This window comes from Harpia harpyja, chromosome 11, assembly GCF_026419915.1.
Source record: "Harpia harpyja isolate bHarHar1 chromosome 11, bHarHar1 primary haplotype, whole genome shotgun sequence".
Classification (NCBI taxonomy): domain Eukaryota; kingdom Metazoa; phylum Chordata; class Aves; order Accipitriformes; family Accipitridae; genus Harpia; species Harpia harpyja.
The window spans coordinates 20,002,316-20,022,773 of NC_068950.1; the positions used below are offsets into that span (position 1 = coordinate 20,002,316).

Sequence of the window (20,458 nt, forward strand, 5' to 3'; positions counted from 1 at the left end):
AATAAATAAATAAATAAATCAAGCGAAGCCAAGTATTTTTCTAAATAAATTTAATTTACAAAATATTTTAAAATAAAATGTAGGATGACACACACACAAATTTGATGAAAAAATTTGCCTCATCTGTTTCTTTCTTGAGCTTTAAAACTGAAAGACATACAGAATACTGTGTTTCCATGCTGTTTAAAAAAAAAAAAAAAAAGGCAGAAATCAAAACTTAGCACAAGCACCTTTGCAAGAAATCCTGTGAAGCAAGCAGTGTTAAGACAAAAGAACTTTACTTTTCAATAACAAACAAAATTACACATAGGACTGAGTACTTCTACATTTACAGTACACTTCCTAACTTTTCCTTACAGCAAAGAATTTCCCCTAAAAAGACAACTTTAGACTTCCATCTAAAATATCAAGCTATACAGATCACATTTAAAACACATTATCTCATATACCAGTGACAAAATATTGAGTTTATTTCACCTTATTCTTTCATATAAAAGGACCAACATTTAAACATGATCAAAATGGTTACGGGGGATTCAAAAAATTTTGCCTTTGCTACCTTTAATCCATCAAATCTTTTTAAACCAAAACATTTCCTATGAACCATGAAAAAGATCTTTATGGGCTTAAGCAAAGTGACTGCCCTGTATTACATTCTGCCATTGTCATTCTTCAATACATACCATGAAACCACCAAATCACTGTGAGACGATATTGTAGAAAAGGATGACGTGACAGTAGTCACAAGGACTTACAGAAAAACGCACTCTATTTCCCTTAAGCTTCAGTCATACGGAGAACATGCAATCTGGATCAATTATGCATGTATGCTCAATACAGAAAAATTTCACATCTTTTTTATTGTTTTCAGGGAAAAAAAGCTTATTCATCTACAACAGCCTTCTCAGAATTCTACATTCATGAACTTCTACCCTGAAATTATTTTAAATTTAAAAACTTGAGGGTCCTTTATTCCTTAACACTCCGTAACACATTTCATGTTCGATCAAGCACATTAGGAGGTGATTCCTTTGAAGCATTCTTCAGAGTTCTGGATGCTCTTTCACATTCATTACTAGGGAAATAAGCTTAGCTCTTTGATGATACCAAATAAATCTTTTGTCATTGTGTTCTGCCATGATCCATCTTTAAAAATAACTACCTGAATTATAATCCAGACTAAAGTAGCACTATATTTTTAAGGAAACCACAGCCTTACAGAAGATGTATCATCACCATTACAATTACTGATGTTCAGCATAAAAAGAACCCATGAAAGCCATACCTCTGTAGGAAAAGTGTCAGTGCTCAAAGAGGAAATTCCAATATAAATAAATAAACTGAACATAAAAGCCACTTAAAGAATTAAGGGCAGTAACCCAGCCAACAACCCGAAATTTGTTTAGCAAAAAATACAGAATTCAATGTTTAAACAGAACAAGTGCAGTAAGTTCTCAGAACCATGTAGCAGTTTAGAGTACCAACATGGACTCCACTCTTCTCCCCAAAGGTCAGCATGTGGAAAAGACCAACTTTTTGCAATGTGCCACTGATTATTCTTTAGAGATATTTTTAAGAGAGACCTGCTTCTTCCTTCTTTGGCAACAAATGGTCAACTGAGTCAATGACTGCCAGATAAAACATAGCCTTATTGTAAAAGCGCCCTCCAAATCAACAGGATGTGCACTCTGGGATGAGTACATATACATATTAAAATGGCGGTACCAGACACCCAAGGAGTTTCAACCCACACAGCTGTGAGGCGCAGATCTCTGTCCTTCAACTCCAGTCCTCTTAAGAGGCACTGTCCTCCATCAAGCAGAGACCAGCTACTTCCACCTACCAAACGAAGTACCAGTCCATGAAAAATTACTTTGCTTATATATGAATTTTCAATAGATGTAAAGCCGTAAGAATTGTAGCTCATGATAGTAAAAAAATAAAAACTATGTATCTAGCACATAAGCTTTCCTATTTTCTGTCACTGTCAACTGGCAATGATCCAGCCTGACCAGCAGGTAAAAACACTAACTAGCAGGGTTATCTGCAAAAAAAGAACACCAAAGAACTAGTAGGTCATTTTTTCCAGGAATGACTAGTAATTCTGGTCACCCAAACAGCAAAGATAACACTCGTTTTTCTGAAAAACAAGTCCTTATATAGTCTGCTTCTCGTTGGGCACCCAAAAACATGAAGCCCTTTGGAAGATATTGACCTTAATGTTTTCTGAATAACCAACTGAACTAGAGAAAAAGCCATTATTCAGATTATATATAAAAGGCACAATCATGAAAGAATTTTAAAAAGGACATTATCAAGTAAATATGCTCCAAATTCCATTTTAGTATTTTCCTAGAGTGCCTTCCAAACAGACTGGATTTTGAAAGAAAAAATTAGTTACCAACTATTTTTAAGCCACTGCTTTGTCAAAATCTCACAATACTTTTTTTTCTACTGTAGGCCAGAAAAGAAATAACAAGGAGTTAGCCTTCTTAGTCTGAGAACTGCACTGACACTATTGATGTCGGGTTATTTTTAACAGTACAATTACAACTGCTGGAAGTCATGTTTCATGTCCACATGCAGTAATGAGATACATACATGTCGACTTGGAAACTACACATAAAACAGCTGTTTTCAAGCCATGGAGTGTAAAGATGACAGAAACAGTTTCATTTTGAAAGGAGATGAAGGTGGAGTTAGAAAGCAGGAAGGGTAGTACTTGATAGTGTCCTTTCAGAAGGTGGCATTCAATGGCCTCATTATTGCTGTATATTTGCTAGCATTCATCTTCTTACCAGATATATTTACAGCATGTCAGTCTGAACATTCCCAGAGCACAGCTCTAAATTTTACTTTAGAGATACAAACATAGAACAGTTAAACATATGTAGTCCTGTTTTAGAAACTGAACTTTTAAAGTTTAGGACTTCTATTGTGCTTCTTTGGCTAAGTCCTATTTAAATATTGATAACACTTAAAATTCTATAATTCTGCCACTATTTAAGAGCTAACAGAAATCTTTGGTGTGTTTAGGTTAAGAATCCATTGGGGTACAAGCTTCAAAATATGAACATTCAGGCAGCTCTGGCCCCTCTCCTGCAAACTGCTCAACACTTAGTAGATGGGGATTAACAGAATCTAACACTGAAGTATTTGAATAGGATTTAAAATGATCCATGCCACTTAGAGTTTATAGAACTGTGATGATAAAAGAGCTTTTCACCACAGATCACTTGTGCTCAGGTCATTTGATAAATTTAACAGTTACAATAATACACATAGGTCCAGTTTCCCATTTTAAAGTTTCTTTTAAGATAATAATTTAAGGATAGGGAAAACTAGGGAAAATTTTGCCTTAATATGCAATTCTTGTGAGGAATAATGAAGATTATAAAATTACTTCAGATACTTCCTTTGGCATAATATTTACCAAACAAACACAGACTAATTATTTTTAAAGTAGGCTTAAAATAGAAAGCTTGATGAGGTTAAATTATACTAGATTTCATGGTGAATTACACTAGACTTGTATTTCAAAATGGTTCTTTTGGAAAAAACCCTTATGTCTAGTAAAGAAAAAGATAAAAATAATTAAAGACATAAAATACTCTCAAGAGTTTGACTTTGTTTTATAAACACAGTACAAGAAAGTGAGAAACAAAATTTCATTAGCAACTCACAAGAGATTTATAATTACTGATTATTTCTTTTTTTTAAATAGAAGTTGAGTACTGTTCTGGAAATAATAGCCTTTAAATTTCTCCTCTATCACAGATTACTTGAAAATGGGCATGCTAATGTGGGACCCTGGTATAACTTATGCTCTAACAAGGATAAACCATGCCAATCCTTTATGACTGTTCATAGATTAAAATGACCTTGCAAATACTCCCAGTTCTTTCAAAGTTAAGAGTGTCGGGCACACTTTAGAAGACAAACAAGACTGACAAAGCAAGAAAAAATGCATATTAAAATTATATAGTACTAACTGTAGAAATTAGACAATACCATTGTCTAGATCTTCCCACATAATTCAATATTAGAGATCAAGGAAGAATTAAGCGGCCAAATTTAGGCAGCCTAATTATACTCAGGGGGGTCACCAAACACCCTGTTTAGTGTCTTCATAAAATACCTGAATCACTTTTCAGAAGCATCTAGTTCCTATGTCCATTGGCTAGGTTCCAGAATCCAGCAGACTTTAAAACCCTCCAAAAATGCCTGAGGGTTCAAGTAAAATTATATTTTAATTTCTCTGTGAAACATAATTCAAAGTTTGTGTTTTATATCCCTGCCTGCCCTTACAACTTCTAGTTAATTTGATATAGTCCTTATTCTTTCAGAATGCTTTCTATTACACTTAAAACATTGACTCAGTGAGATGCAGAAAGGCAAACAATTTTTTTAAATTAACAGCCAGATATGTAATTACATTTTTCAGCCACTATCCTTAAAAGGTATTTCAGAGCATAATTTTTAAAAGACCATCTATAAGATTTTTAAAAACTCTTAAAATCACAAGATACACTCTTTCAGTATGCATCAAAATGTGCCTAAATGTTCAAATATTATGTAAACAAACCTGTTTTTCCAAAACTATGCAGAAGACTCATGAGTCCAAATAAAATATAAAATATAAATCTTAATTGCCATATCAGCCTTCTGTTGGCTAATGGCTTAGTAAATTAGGTGGAATGTTATGGTCTGATCATGAATGTTCATTGTTTGAAATATTTTGTACAGTAGGAGCTGTATCTAGCCCCAGTAAAGTTCCAAGATATGACTGGTCTCTAGGATCCAACATCTGCTCAGGCCTTACAGGATGAACAATATTTGCAGGTTGTGGAGTAAGAGTGTATTTCTCTAGAAATGATAAATCTGTTGCTCGTTGATAATCTGTCTGCTCGGGTTGTGGAGGAAGAATGCCATGTGACTGAGTAGTATGCTGTACTAGATCAGCTTGTGGATCAGACATCTGAACTGGTACCAGCGTCACAGGCACACATACTTCTGTAGATACATTCTGTAGCAAAGTTTTGGCTTCTGATTGATATGCTTTGGGCTGTTCCACATATTGTTTAGCCTCAGTTTGGTAAACTTTGTCATCAGAGGTGTACTGCACTGGTAAGGAGAGTAGCTTTTCCTCTGAAGATGATGTCAATGCCTCTTCTGCAGCCTTTGATCCATGAACATGATCGATATGATACTTCAGTTTGTCTTTTCGTTTAAATGTTGCATTGCAGTGTTGGCAATTAAAAGGTCGAGCATCTGAATGAATAACCATGTGTTTTGTTAACGTCTTCTTAATTCTAAAAGACTGATTACAGATTTGACATTTGTAGGGTTTCTCACCTGTAAAGACAGAGAAGTAAGAAGTAGGTATTCTGAGTAACACCATGTCACACATAAATATGCAAATACATACATGGATTATGGCAGAGACCTAGTATAAAACAATTTTACTGAAAACAAAGAGCGTATGTTTAACATCAAATTTGGAATCAAGGGAGCCATTAAAAGGTTGTTTAGAAGTTATATTAGCATACCCTTCTCCTTACATACAATTCTCTCAATACTTGGGATTTCTGTCAGGTACACACAAAGATAACCAGAATATAAACCAAATAAAAAAGAACAGTCTTTAAACCATTATGATACTGGTATTAAATGAGCTCAGTGTGTACTTCTATACATTTCAAAAGGACAATGATTTTCCTAAACATAAGGCAGGAAAAACAAAGTTAAATAGATAAGGACATAAACCTTTCCAAAGGGATTTCAAATCCTTGTTTAGATTACCACTTGAAATGTAGTATTCTCTGGACCACAAAAATGATTAGAAGGTCTGGGTAAATTTGGCAAGAACATACACCAGTAAACTAAAGGAAGAAGCGTAGAGAGCATACCACAAACCTGTGTTGAATATTATCAATATTTCAACTGATACATTCAGAGGGTAGTATTCAGGAATGACCAACATAAGAGAAAGAATAAAAAGTCTTGCAGCTTCCTGCTACTCTTGCCTTGAATGCTCAACAACTATAAGGAATTAAATAATTCCATCAATGTGGATGCATAAAAATACATTCCTATATGTTTTGTGGTTTTGTTGGGGTTTATTTCATTTTTACCTGAATGTGTCCTAAAATGCATTTCCAAACTTGATTTCCCTTTAAAAACTTTCTTACAGACTTCACACTGGTGAAATGTTGCTTTATATCTTTAAAGAAGAAAAGACATTTCATGTTAGATAGTTTTGTTGTTAGTTGGTTTAAAAAAAAAAAAAAAAAAAAAAGTATGTGCACTGTCCTTTCTGAAATCTTTAACTGCAAAATAGCTGAGTATCAAAGTTTCCAAACATCCTCACTTATGTTCATATTTCCTGGCATCTGCATACCAATAAGGTCAATTAGATTCTTTTCGATACTCAATCTTATTCTCTGCTGGGAATGGCACTTAGTATTCAAAGAGCAAAAGCCACTAAAACTTCTTTTCTGACCCCCAAAATATCCTTAAGTAACAGGTTTTGCCCAACATCCACAAGAGGCTTTCATTTCAGCAGAATTATGCCATAAAGTACTAGGAATGGTTTAGGCTACTGGCTACCAAGAAAAAACAAACAGAATAAGCAGACAATGTACTAGACTTTCCATACAGACATGTCTATAATGGCTTCTACACAATGCTAAGGAGTACAAGCAGTTAAAACACACCATTTGAAGAACAATTACATCTCAGTTTATTTGAGATCTCTGAAAGGCTTATTTTTGGAACTCAAGAATTTAAAAACCCCATTGCATTTTCAATTTATAGACATAACTCAGGTTTCAAAGTTTTTACCTACTTTCAGAGCCACTAATCTGCTACCAGCTTCTACAATACCTGTGTGGGATAGTTCTCACAGTGCTTAAATGATGTCTAATAATTCAGTCTTAACTAGTCTGCAATGACAGTATTACAGCAAACCATCAATTTAGAACAACATTGAGACAACTAATTGACAGATTAAAATTTTACCCTTTTTTATGTTGTTATTTTATTTACTTAATTATGCTACAAAGAAAACATCTTGCTTAAATTGTGAAGGCAATTTTCTGACATTCACTTCAAACCACAATAATGGTATCTCTACTAAGACTAAGGTAACGGGCATGACAAACACACAGAGTACTAGAATTCTGCACAAACACACGAGTCCCAACAATATCAGTTACAGTACAGAAGTATTTATGCAGTTGTAAAAAACCCACACTTACTTCTGCCAAACTTTTTCTCCTAGATGAACACTTTTATAATGAACAGTAAGGTGATCTCTACGGCCAAAACATTTTCCACATTCTTCACACTGATGTGCTTTTTCACCTACAAGGGCAAAATTCAATAAATTTTAATTAAATCTTCTGGAACTTATTAAATGCCTAAGAGCTGTAATTGTAAAACGTACAGTAGATCCATGTTCACAAAGTTCAGCCAATCAAGCTCTTCCATACCTTACTCAGAGGAGGATTCTGTTATCAAAAAACAAAATTCGGGAAGTAGGTTGGTTCTGTCAGAGTAAGGATTTTTACCACTTGTTATAAATGACTATTACTGACCATCTGTCATTTCTACAAAGAAATTCACATCCAGGACTTAAGAGACGCTTCCCCAAATACCCACTGCATGAGAGGTACAAGTGAATGACTAGGAATCTGCTCTCTTCATTATGACCCAAATTGTGGTATCTTCAATAATTCAGGGGCTTTAAAAGAGAAGCTTATTTAAACATACCAATTATTTTCAGCTACTAATTTTTAGAACTTAAAATTACATCACAGTATGTATCTTCTTAATTATCCTGATTTACATAGTTACCTTTTTCTTTTATGCTGCTGTTTAAAAGTATCTTGATTCTTTTTAGTCATCTTGAGATCTTCCACAAAGTGGCAGAGTATTTCTTCTCATGTAAGTAGGAGGAGTGTGGACAGTCAAAGAATGTAACTTTCTAGAGGGGGAAAAGCAAATAGAGTAGAAAAGAGGATTTTTTTTTTGTACTTGAGTTTTTAAAGATTTCTTTATTTTATAGCAGACATTATGATTTCAAACACCAAAAAAGAAGCTGTCCTTCAAAATAAAGGCTCAGGAAGTTTAGACTCTGATCACTTTTGTATTTTCATGCTGCCTAGAAAGTATTTTACCTCCTAGAAGGCCACATTCCCTTTGGATCCTGTTCTGAAAAAGGAAAAGTCCCTAGTGAATCTTCGCTCTTCCTATACATTTGATAACCTTTCTGCTCTCAGTGCAACAGATTTTTTTCTTCCTCCTGATCATCCCCATCTGGCTGTTCTCAGGGTTGACTCCCACCACCTTCCTTCCCTCTTCCCCATAACAGAGACTTCAGAAACACCTCTTTGATGTTCTTACATTAAAGTGATCAGTGTGCAAACTTTGACAGAGACTGTGACAGCTTCTTCTGTGTTGCGGTAATAATGTTTCGCACAATTGCTATTAAAAAAGAAATCTGAACTCATTAAAAAATCCTCCTTTTTCACTTTTGCTTTTTTAATGATTATTTTTAAAGCAATTCACTGTTACATATTTTTGACTGTCCCTCGGCTTTCTATGTTAACTTGGAGGAAACACTTGGTTTTTAAACCTTGAAAACATGTAAGATTAAACCTACTTTAGTAGACCCTAAAAATAGTGAGGGGAATTTTTATCAAGCCTAAAACATTGCATGTACTGAAAAAAAAATACGTAATTAATTTTTTATTTGATCTTATTTCAAAACAGTAATTTCAAAGCCAATTTTCAAAGAAAATGCCTACCTGAGTGTATTTTTTTGTGTTTTGTCAGATGGTCATGCCGAATAAATGTTTTCCCACATTCTTCACATTCATATCTCTTGTCATCATGGTGGACTCTTAGATGAAGTCTGCATAATCATAGTCATAAATATAACCATAAAATGCAATTTTGTTAACATAATCAGAAGTGCTAATTCAATGCAAAATACCAGAAAACACAGTCTTTAATGCTTCACACAAATATCAGGAATCAACTTTCAGCTGAGGTATGCTTAAACTGTTCTTAGAAAGCCAGAGAGAACAGAGCTAAACTCTCATATCTGATGTTAATTTAGTAGTCTTCTGCTTACTTTCTCTTTGAATAACAAAGATGCAAAAGTTTTAGATGTGCAAGAAAGTCAACTTTGATACAAGATTTGTATGGGATTCTGTCTGTGTTTAAACCACTACTGTATTAAAAATTAAATGAATTCTCACAGATTATTAATATATTTTCAGTATCTAAGCATGTTTAAAGCATTTACTAATGCTCTCAGAGTTGTAAAAAATCAAAACACATACATTATGAAGTATTATGTTGATAACATGAATGCATATATATCACCAAATAAGCAAAACAGTTTAGCAGCTTATTTAATAAAAATCTGTACCTGTAAGAGCTTCCATGACGAAAACTCTGCCCACAAATACTGCAAAGATGAGGCTTCTCTCCACTGTGAATTCTCAGATGTTCTTTCAAAGTTGTTCTGTTTAACAAAGGCAGTAAAATTTAATTTTAAGCAATGTCACTGCCAGTTGGAAGTGAAACAAACTATCATTTTCTCAATTTCTTTAATTCTGATGGATCACAATATATCCAAATAACTGCATCGGTTTATTCAGATACACACACATATACATACATTCAAAGGCAGTATGGCAACTTACTACTTACTGAACGAGGTGGGTCTCAAAACAATATAAGCAAAGAAACAAAACATTGTCCCAACATACATTTGGACAACATACATTAAAGAAAACATCAATTTTGACACTCTTCTATGTAATAATTCCCTTGTTGCTATAAGTATATCTAAGCCAGAGGTTTAAAGTCAGACATGAAGGAAATCTAGATCATGGATGTTAATTTAACCTAACTCAACAAAGAGCTTATTTGAACATATATATATATATTTATATACACATACATATGTATACATATGTAAGTCTACTTTTACTATTGCCTTTCTAATGTTAAAAAAAAAAAAGTGCATGCAGGTGAAAATTCCTCTCAAGCAAAGGAATCGGATAATAAAATTTACTGTATACAGAGCTGGTAAGTGTGTGAACTAAACAAAAGAGAAAATTCTTTGATCTCCTTCCAGTACTCATTATCAATATTATTTTTCAAAGATATTTTTTATGTTTTACAAAAATTTTATCTTTTCTAATGAGAGCAACAAAATGTAAATATTCAACTGCCTTACGTAACATAAATGAAACTTAAAGTGTGTAAACATATTTGACAGAAATTCTTCTTGCAGTTCAAAGTGAGTTTTATAGAATTGAAAGACTATCTGTGCTTTATAGCTTGTTTGTTTACTATTTCATTATTGCCTTAGTACATTTTCTTTTAACACATGCACACCCTATTGACCAAACTACTAGAAAATACACACCAGCAACAAAACCCATTAGGGACAAATCTTCCTCTTACAATACTTCCGGGGGTCTTTGTCAGTCATTGGAAGAAAAATTAAAAATCAAGAAAACATACTGCAGTACACAAACTCAGATCTTTTCATATTTCCCAAATAGAACATAACTAGAATCTTAGTCACAGTTATTGAGATGAAGCTGTATTCTGTCCAAATTTAAAAAAATTATATGGCTTATTTTTTCAGAACCTAAATATAAATCACCATTTGGAAAACTTAAAAGATCTGCTTTATAGACCAGTACAAGATACCAGCACTGAAGCCATGTTAACAACCGTTTAAAATTCACATTTTTCTCCCTCATATGTGTAGAACAGACATAGGAGGGGGGGATGAATCTTATTTCTACAGTTTTTCTATGCTCTTTATCTATATACTGGAATTTATAAGCCAACTTTTAGAGCTTCCACTTTTCAAAGCACTAAATTAACATTTTTTCCCTCCAGAGAAGCAGCAGCAGAAGTTGTACAGTATTATTCCATCTTCCAGGAAACTGTGTTTGTAGAAGTCCAATTTCTTCTTAGTCATTCTCACCAGTGTTCCTGATCTTCCTGTCCTCATCAGTATATTTACTAAAGTATCTATGGCAGAAAACTCTTTCCCAAACAAATGCAAGATGTTCTTGCACAACACAGGAACCCTACGTGAAGTGAATTAGAGGCAAGACTTTCTTAATATAGTTCCACCTCACAACTAATTATCTACAGTTGTCACCCCTAATTTTAGAGGTCATCAGAAAATCACATGCTACCTGTGGCTCTGATGCTACTTTTTGATACACTAGCCCTCTGATGTGGTCTCGTTTATGTTAAAAACTCAAAGCTAAAACAAATCAAACAAAGCACACCAAGTATTTCTCTGTTCTGCTGAAGTTCAAGTAGTCACACAACTCCTTACCGTTCCCTAACGGATTTTCCACAGATGAAACACGTCCATTTTCTCTTTCCTCCATGAGTACATTCTATATGGCGTTTCAGATTTCCTGTATCATTAAACTGGCGGCCACAAATATCACAAGGAAAAGGCCCTACAAGGAGACAGACACACATAGTGTTATTAACTGTCAGTTAAACCAAACAAGATGCACAGACTGGTTACCTGTAAAAAACCTGATCAATTTACAAAGCAACAGTTTTGTCTAACAAATGATTAATGTTTAGTACAGTCAGCATACTTTAATTAGACTTTGTTCACTTTCTGCTTGGATAAGTTATTTCTAATACCTGATATTTTGGCAAGTTTCATGATTGTAAAGCAAAAATTTAGAATTAATAGTCAAAAATAATTAAGCCCACTTAGACTGTTTGAAAAAACATATTCCCATCACTATCACCAATCAAGTTTCTACCCAGCAGAAATTATTTGCAGTAATAAAAAAATTCTTTGGAATACCTCAGGAGCAACGGAAAAGGTCTTTGGAAAACTTCAGGAAGAATCTGACTCCATAGTTGAGAACCAATTTCATGCAAAAAAGTTTTAAAACAAAACTAACCTTAATTCTTCTTCCCCCCCCAAAATTTTGCATTTATTTAGGTACAATACAATGCCTCCCAAAGACAGCTGAACAGAAAAGTAAAAAACCAACTCCCCCACAAAACTGGAGAAGAGAGAACTGGAAAAGGAGGTGGGGTGGAAACCAGACTGATCAGGACATACAATGGTGGAGGAAGGTTTTACTTTAAATCTATTGTTTACATGTCACAAGGAGGTTTCTATACCGAGATGGAATTTTTCTTGATGCTTCAGTCTTGCAAATCGGGATTTAAAGTGCTCTTCACAGTAGGTACACTTAAAGGGTTTATCCTGAGAGTGAAGGATCATATGCTCTTCTAAATGAGGTCTTCGAGTGAAAGATTTCTTACAAATCTAAAATGATAATACATTTTGTCAAAGATACAACAGGTATAACTAGATTTTTTTCCTATGCATAAACTCTAACAGTTTAGTTCATTTGCTCTATGCAGCAATGTAAAACAAAACATGTATTCTTCAAAAGCATAGTCTATCCCAACTTGTAAAGCCTTACAGTCAACACCAAAAAAATCTGTGTTCTACATAAACCTTAGTGGATTGCACTATATAATATAGGATGCTGATCCATGGCAGCCTAAATCGAACTACTAGCAACTGCATAGTTACATGTACCACCCCCCCCACACTTCTTTCTACTGACTCCAGCACTTACCAGAGTCTTTTCCTAGGGTGTTTCAACACAGTAACTCAGCAGAAAATAACCCAATGGAAAAAAAGCAAATAGCTTTGGCTTGGTTTTGGATGCTGAAACAGCTCAGTTGGCCTGTGGTAAAAACTACTGTAGTATAAGCTACTGTAGAACTAGAGTCATATCTGTTCCTTTATTTCCTCTAGGAAATTCTCTGACAGCATGTATTAAAAAGAAAATGCCAATACCAACAAAGAAATATAACTCAAACTATAGAGCTACAGAACTTCTGCAATGTTAAAATTATGTGAGCTTTACAGTACTGTTTTCAGATTAATCAAAACCTAAATATACAAGAATTACTAGTAGTCATTAAAGTAAGAATGCAGTTCAATTACAGAATTGAAGCCACAGCTCAAATTTAGGCATTTAAACTAGGTATTACAATTTAACATCAGGGTCCTATGCTTTAACATAAATCAACACAGTGCTCACCGATTTCACTGTGAAACTCTTGCCACTGTTTATAATAGCTGAATTTAGTACTATCTACCTCCCACACGTTATATTGTGCAATCAGTTTCTCAGAGCACACCTGAATAACACTCTTTTAGCCTCAGGAAATCAGAAGCAACAGCTTTATTTGTTTAAAAACTCATTAACATTAAATATAAGTGTAAGAAAATCCCATACCTGTAAAAAGTGTAACAGCTGCCTTGCTTTTCTTAACTACTAATACTCTACTGTTTCTGTGAATTTGCTCGTATTCCTCAAGGATTAAAGTATGGTCACCAAATCCTGGTGTTCATACATGGACTACAGCATAAACCAACAACCTGAAGAAATCCTGCAGCTTACATCTGCTGCACCTCAGCCCTCAGAACATACTAAACAACCTGAAAACAAAGTCACAGCTCCTAAGGGTTCTGTTCATTCTCCAACCGCTATAAAAGCTAAAATTCTACCCCTGCTTTCAATTCAAGTCCATTTTGAATGCACATGAGCAGTACAAGAGCAGCAGCTCACTTTTTAAAAATTTCTCCTTAAAAGAAAACTTTCTTTTAAACTTAAAACTTTCAAGAAAAAAACCCAAACAAAACCAAACCACAAAGTGGAGTTTACCAAATTATTCACCTGGTAAGAGTACTTTCCAAATGAACATCAACAGTGTTGCACTATTGATTCCCACTATTAAAATGTTTCTTATCTAGTAACAAACAGAATCTGTAATACCTTCACAAAATATAACTTAATCTGGAAGATAACACCCTTTGGTCAACCATGTAATACCTCCAACCATGGTACCATCACTAGCAGAAGGAACACTACAAATTCCTACAGTTGATATCTCCCAAACTCCTACTATATAAGTGAAAGTTCACAAACAAAGCAAGGTTAGTAATTATGTTACGGCACCTAATATTACAGACATACAGGGGCATATAGCATTTGCATAAGCAAAACAGCTGCCCTGAAAAAAAAAAAAAAAGTAAACAGATTCCCTTAAAAAAAACGAACAAAACCCCACATTGGAAACCTTAAGACATTATGGAATGGAATTTTTACAAACTCCTTTTTACAGTAGGTGTAGTTTCACACATATACCTCTCCTGAGGGAAAATCAAGGAAAGGATTCTATGACTTTACAACTAGAGATAAATTTTGTACAAATTTACAACTCTGTTGATGTGCACGTTCAGCTAAATGAGAGTGTGTTTCATATTTAACATATATGTCCCTCACTATTGAGGGAGCCTTCCAAAAATGTATACTTTATGGTAAGTGTTTGATGTGCATAATTAGTGGGAGAGCAAATACTCTGTTTTTAAAGTATTCATAACACTCAAGTCTAATCATCTGCAAATTGATGTATTTTAACAACAATAATGACTGATCACATTAAAAAATACTGCCTTCAACTGTTTTAGAATTCAATTTGGTATTATCTACCTGGTCACAAGCTGTACACACAGATAAAGTTCAGTCTTTAAATCAGCACATAAAGAGGAAATTTATACCATCACTTACAAAGCTTACTGAGATTTCACAGAAACACATACCATATTTTCACTTAAGTATTCAAGACACAAAACATAGTAACTACATGAAAAAAAACCAAAAGTACTGAAATATTACTTACATCACATTTCCAACCTTCACTCTTTGTCTTCTTGACAGAAAGAAATTCTTGTACATTCTCTGGATGAAACCTAGGAGAAGGACAGAAGCTGAAAGTAGTTATAACTTTCTAAGATGAGGATCACCTAAATAGTAAACATCCATTTCTAAAATTTATGTGTCATGAAAGTTGATCACCAAAACAGCAGAACAGAATACTGATAATTAAACAATTCTAAAGGCACAAGTAACTGGAAAGCAGTGTTGACTATAGACTCCTATAGAATCTCATATGACAACTGGCAAGACAGAGGATAGTTTCAATTATAATGCTTTATGGATATTTACAAAGAAGAGAAAAAAAGTCGTATGTAAATAATAATACCTTATAATTAGGCCTGTCATAAACACATTATTTACCTAAAAAAATCTGCATGGAAATAGTTTATCCACCTATTATCATCAACAGTATAGCATCAACATCTAAAACCAAAGAAAGTATTTTATTCTTCCTCCATATTAAAAGCAACACATGTAATTATTAAGACTGTCATGTTCTGACTGACTGTGCTAGCTAATCTGAGCATTCTGAAATTTATAGTAAAAACCTATGGCAGAACTTCCACAGAACCACTATTGCTATTTAGTCAGTCCCTATGCACTCCTTATGGCAGGTTAGTTAATACTGCTAATCCCCATGTCTTTTGAAAAGATACGTATTTGAAAAAATTGTTACAGAAATAATGCAGAATATGCAGTGTGCATACATACATCTGTTTTTGCTTTTGAACTGAAAAAAACGATTCTTCAGAAACGCAAAACAAATTTGCTTGTACTTGCCTCTTCACATGCTTTGCTAAAGTCTTTTTGCTTGCATGCAGCTTATTGCAGTAGGGACATTTGTGTTCCTTTTTATGAAAGTCAGTATCACTAGAGTGTTTTTTTCTGTGCACTGTCAGGTTGGACTTCGTTGAATAGCGCTGATGACATATATCACACTCAAAGGGCTTCTCACCCGTGTGTACACGTGTATGGCTCTCATATTTGCCTGTACAACAACAACAAAAATCTGTTAGCATAAACTGTAACAGGTATCACCTACAATACACACATTTAGGGTCTGTTCTATGTCCCTATCAAAGGTGGTCAAGATCTAAGCACCTTCCACACACATCTAAAGATTTCTACTGGTTTACACCACTGAAAACTGCACGGTGATCATATACACATTTGATCCAAGGCTCCTCCATACACTTCCATCTTAACTATTTTTAAGATAAAGAGTAAAAATAAAAGGGCTCTGTATTACTGTTAAATCTGTGCGAGGGTTACAAGTCCCCTCTTGCTCAACCCTACAGCATACTCTATTCTTAAGCACTGAAAGTTACACTACTACTCTTTCATTACACTGACTGTGAAGTACCTTTTCAGAACAGGGAACAGCCTTGCAACAAACTGGTATTTTTAAGGTACTTTTGAATAACAAAACACTGAATGAATGATACAGACCCTTGCAAATGATCTTTATTTGGGACTGAAGTTATTACCATAAACAAAAATACTACTTTCTCATTTCTTTCACACTGCTTGTATTCCCTCTTCTGTTTGCCGTTTTTTTTCTGAGGATAGAATTCGTCCTACACCGAGGATCTACCTACCTCAAGTCAATAGCAAGCTTTGTACTAGGTAATTTTTTTTCTCTGTAGAAAATGCATCATACCTCTGGGACTTAGGTAAAGAAAAAAAAAATACTATAGCTCATAAATTTAAAATACAAGTCAACTGTCTACCGTAATACAAGCTTATAAAGAAATAATTCATGTATCACTTGTTTTAATGCTATTTCTCATGTATTTTTTGAGCACAAAACTAGAATTATAAGTTATGAAAGTGCAAAGAGAAAAGGACTTCCAATGTGTGTAAAACCAAAATGTACCATTACAACCCTAAATATTCACAAATCATTTATTTCTGCACAGTAGCCTTTCAATATTAATAACAAAGCTCCCAAATTCAGAAAATTTCCTATGTTACTTTAAGATATGGCATTACAAGTACAGTTAAGTCCCATATTTTTAATGTTAAATGGCTTCTACGATACAATTTGTGACCTTGGAAAAATAATTTCACCTCAGCAAGCTAAACACACTGTGTGTGAGTAGGAATTAACACACACATCAGCCCACCCCATTTTCATAAACTCCTAAAATTTCAAAATTATGAAAGACAAAATGCATCTATTATAAGAACACCAAAAAATGCCTAACACTATGAGGAACTGTTTCTTTCCTAATTCCCATGATTGAGGGAAGTCAATACTTTACATGACCATAATCCAACATTTATTCCAACTAAAGGAACACAAAAATTCTGGAGTAGAGTAGTAATTTACTTTTAATGTAGAAAAGGAGGACAGGAAAGCACTGGATGGGTCAGGACTGGAATTTTTACTCTTCTGATACCCTAAGTAACTATACAGCTAGATTTCACTGTAACATAAACAATCCTAAGAGAACAGATTACGCTGACAAAGTATTACTTGGTGCTAATTACAGACCAGAAAAATCAAGCTAGAAGTCAGAGTGACTAGGTCCTAAACATCTACACATCATGTAGAATAAAAGAATTTAAGGCTGTTTGACAATGGTTCTGTTTTACTACAGTAATAATGACAGCTTTGTTACTTAAAATTAATTTGGCAGAAAACACAGTACAGGTCTCAGACTTCATACAATTTATCGTTTAATATCTTTCCCTCCTTTTTCAAGGCTGCTTTTACGTATCATGCTAACAACCAGAATCCAGAGCAGTGAAAGAGAAATAAATTTAGTATTTCCAGATTTTTCAAATAATGCACTCAGTTCATTTATTGAAACTGTTTAGCACCACAGACATAACAACTTAATACCCTTAGAAAAATTAGCAGCATACTGGATCAGTGAGACGATCCAGAAATTCTGATCTTCACTCTCTAGGACAGAGAAAAAGCTCAGTTTATTTCCCATAGAAAGAGCACCACCATATGGTAAAAAGGAGAGATCAACCTAACTTGCTCTTACCTATTCGATCAAATTTTTTGTCACACTTGGGACACTGCAGTAGTTTTTTGCTACTGCTTTGAATGATGACTGGAGCTAAGCCTTCAGGAATATTTCCCACTGCATCAACTGCCTCAGAACCCTCTTCAGTATCATTCTGTTCTTTTTCACTTTGTTCTTCGGACTCTGAATCTTCAGCTGACATTTCCTCTTCCTGTCCCTCTTCATCAGCATCGCATTCACTTTCACTGTCTTCAAATTCACTTCTATCAGATGTTTCCTTGTCAGAACTGACTTTTTCCAAATTGCTGTCAGACGCATCCCCACTTTCATTGTCACTGTTATCGAATTTAGCTGGACATTTACGGTTTCTTGTAGAACGTCTAGTGGAAAAGTTGGCCTTCTCAACCATTTTTAACCCATGTTTTCTATCCAGTGAAAGGGATCTGTGGGCTTTAGCCAAATGATTTTCTAAGGACTTCTTGTAACAGAAACTTCGACCACAAAAAGTGCACTGATGACTATTTAATAGTTTACCTGTCAGTTCATTGAGTGTTTCTACTGGTGTAGGTGCATCAGTTACCACATCAGTCTGTACGTTAGAAACACTTTCATTGTTTAGCAACTTCACTGCATCTATGATATCTAAAAATTTTGCTGCTTCCAGCACTAACGGAATTTCATTTTTATATACAAAAAACTCAGAGGTGTAGAGAAACTCAAGCAAATGCTGAAAGACAGAATGAGTTACATGATCTAACGTGACAACATCGGTGCTTGGATTTTTGCTCAAACAGGCATGAAAATAACTACTCCCAACAGCCACTACAACTTTGTGAGCACTAAATTCTTTTCCTTCTACAATTATAAGTAAATCACAAAATGATGGATGTTTCTGTCTATCGTCATTTAAGTATTTAAGTAGATTTTTGTTATACTGCAATGAGCTTAGGAGCTTTCTTTGTTCTGATGATGGTGAAAGTTCTTGGGAAGATTCAAGCTGATCTGCAGGAGCTATTTGTGCAGGCTTTGAGACGATTTCTTGTGCACAGTCTACTACAAGAATCTGTTCTGAAGTATCTTTCTCATGGCCAAGATGAACCTTTTCATTTAGATTTGCAGCGAGCCGTCTCCTTTTCTTCATTGCAGAAGTGCAACGTCAAAATCAGGAGCTTCATAGGTGATTGGCAAAAAATTCTTGTGAAGACTTGGTTCTGCTCCAGACCTTGAGAAAATACGTAACCGTAATTTCATAATCTGCAAAAGAATTATGATAAAAATTACTCTCAGCATTTACCCGTAACTTCCTTTTTTATTAATGCTTTCTGTGTTTCGCTTTTTAAGTTTTAGCCACCCTGCATACCTTAAGCTTTTCTTAAACTACTAAATCTCATCACTTTCTATTCCAGACCACGGCATAACGCTACTCAGAGGGAGCGAACCGACACTGCCTATTATTAGATCTAAAGAGGCGGCTGGGGCTGCTTTTGCTCGTCTCCTAGACACATATAGCCCGTGAAATACTCCGGGATGGGTGTACGCTCTTCTTGCTGTTGTTACTATTACACCGAAGCGCGCTCGCTTTCCGTTTAACCCCAGCACGGCAAGCAAACCCTTCTCCTTTTCCCGCCGGGCGCCCGTGCCCTTGGGCCAGCCCGCAGACCCGCCCGGCGCCTGCCCGGGCAGCGGGACTGCCCGGGCCGCCCGGCGCGGCCCGCCTCTCCCCGCGCCTGTCACCGCCAAGTGTCAAGTCCGCGGCCGGGCTCCCCGCCTCCCTCGGGAGGGCCCGCGGACGGTGCCTTTGTCCCTGCGCCAGCGGGTCCACCGTGGAGCCGAGGGTCGGCCCGAGGCGGGGAGGGGACGGGAGGCCCTGCGGCATCGAGCTCGGGGGCAAAGAGGGCGGCCCGGACCCGCCCCCCTCACGGGGGCGGCCGCGACGGCCCCCCCCGCCCCCGCCGAGCGGGACACAAAATGGCCGCGCCCCCCCTTCCCCCCCCAACACGCCCAGCCCCCACCCGCTGCCCCGGCGGGGCGGCCTCACGCACCTGCGCGGCGCCGAGCGCTCCCCGGGGCCCGCTCGGCTGCTAAACGCCGCTGCACTCCGCACCCGCACGCGCTTACGCCGCTTCCGGGTCCCGGCGCCGCGCGCAGGCTCGCTCCGTGCGCTGGCGTGAGGTGGTGACGGCGTCCCTTCCGAGCATGCGCGAGCGCGGCCGTGGGGCGGACCGGGGTCTCGCCGCGGGAGCGGCCGGGGAGCGGCCCTTCCGCCCCGCCCCGCCGGCACCGGGGACGGCCGCTCAGCGCGACCCCGTCTTCTTCCTGCCCCTCAGCCGTCGGGCCGCTGCCGCCAGGGCCGGCGGCGGCCTGCGGGGGGGGCGCCGGGAAACCGCCGTGAGCGGGAACCACAGCGCGGCTGCGAGGGGGAGGGCCCCGGCAGCCGTGACGGGCGTTCCTCAGCGCCCGGCACCCGTGGCCCCCGTAGAGGTTCGGGGCGGGCAGCGAGACCCAGTTCGTTCGGTGCGGCCGCTGCGGGGCAGCCGTTAGCGGCGGGCCGCGCCGAGGGCCCCCACCGCTGCAAAGCGGGCTGCACGCCTGAATTCAAGTCCGTGCTTAAAAATACGGTGTAAGAGCAAGTCAAGAGCAGTCCGTGGCAAG

The 20,458-nt window shown here is 36.8% G+C and overlaps 1 protein-coding gene across 3 annotated transcripts; it reads right to left on the bottom strand.

Annotated features, from left to right (window-relative positions):
- Positions 1 to 33: 33 nt before the first annotated feature.
- Positions 34 to 19,968, bottom strand: ZBTB41 (zinc finger and BTB domain containing 41). Of its 3 annotated transcripts, none has more exons than XM_052801247.1 (11): positions 19,849 to 19,968; positions 17,825 to 19,060; positions 15,606 to 15,813; positions 14,788 to 14,857; positions 12,205 to 12,352; positions 11,384 to 11,513; positions 9,440 to 9,535; positions 8,811 to 8,917; positions 7,260 to 7,365; positions 6,135 to 6,223; positions 34 to 5,355 (listed from the first exon to the last, which is right to left on the bottom strand). In XM_052801247.1, the coding sequence occupies exons 2-11, from the start codon at positions 18,945 to 18,947 to the stop codon at positions 4,712 to 4,714; spliced, it is 2,721 nt and encodes a 906-aa protein (XP_052657207.1). In that variant the 5' UTR covers positions 18,948 to 19,060; positions 19,849 to 19,968; the 3' UTR covers positions 34 to 4,711. The 3 variants fall into 3 exon arrangements, with proteins under 3 accessions (XP_052657207.1, XP_052657209.1, XP_052657208.1); XM_052801249.1 differs by having other exon boundaries at positions 17,825 to 19,028; positions 19,849 to 19,928; XM_052801248.1 differs by lacking the exon at positions 19,849 to 19,968 and adding an exon at positions 19,167 to 19,717.
- Positions 19,969 to 20,458: the final 490 nt, after the last annotated feature.

What these genes read in the sequence shown, in the direction of transcription:
- ZBTB41 (XM_052801247.1), bottom strand. Translation starts at nt 18,947, where the DNA reads ATGAAGAAAAGGAGACGGCTCGCTGCAAATCTAAATGAAAAGGTTCAT. An exon ending in TTAGCAAAGCATGTGAAGAG is followed by an intron (nt 14,858 to 15,605) that starts GCAAGTACAAGC and finishes TCCTTCTCCTAG; the next exon opens with GTTTCATCCAGAGAATGTAC. An exon ending in ACACAAAAAAATACACTCAG is followed by an intron (nt 7,366 to 8,810) that starts GTAGGCATTTTC and finishes TTGCCCTTGTAG; the next exon opens with GTGAAAAAGCACATCAGTGT.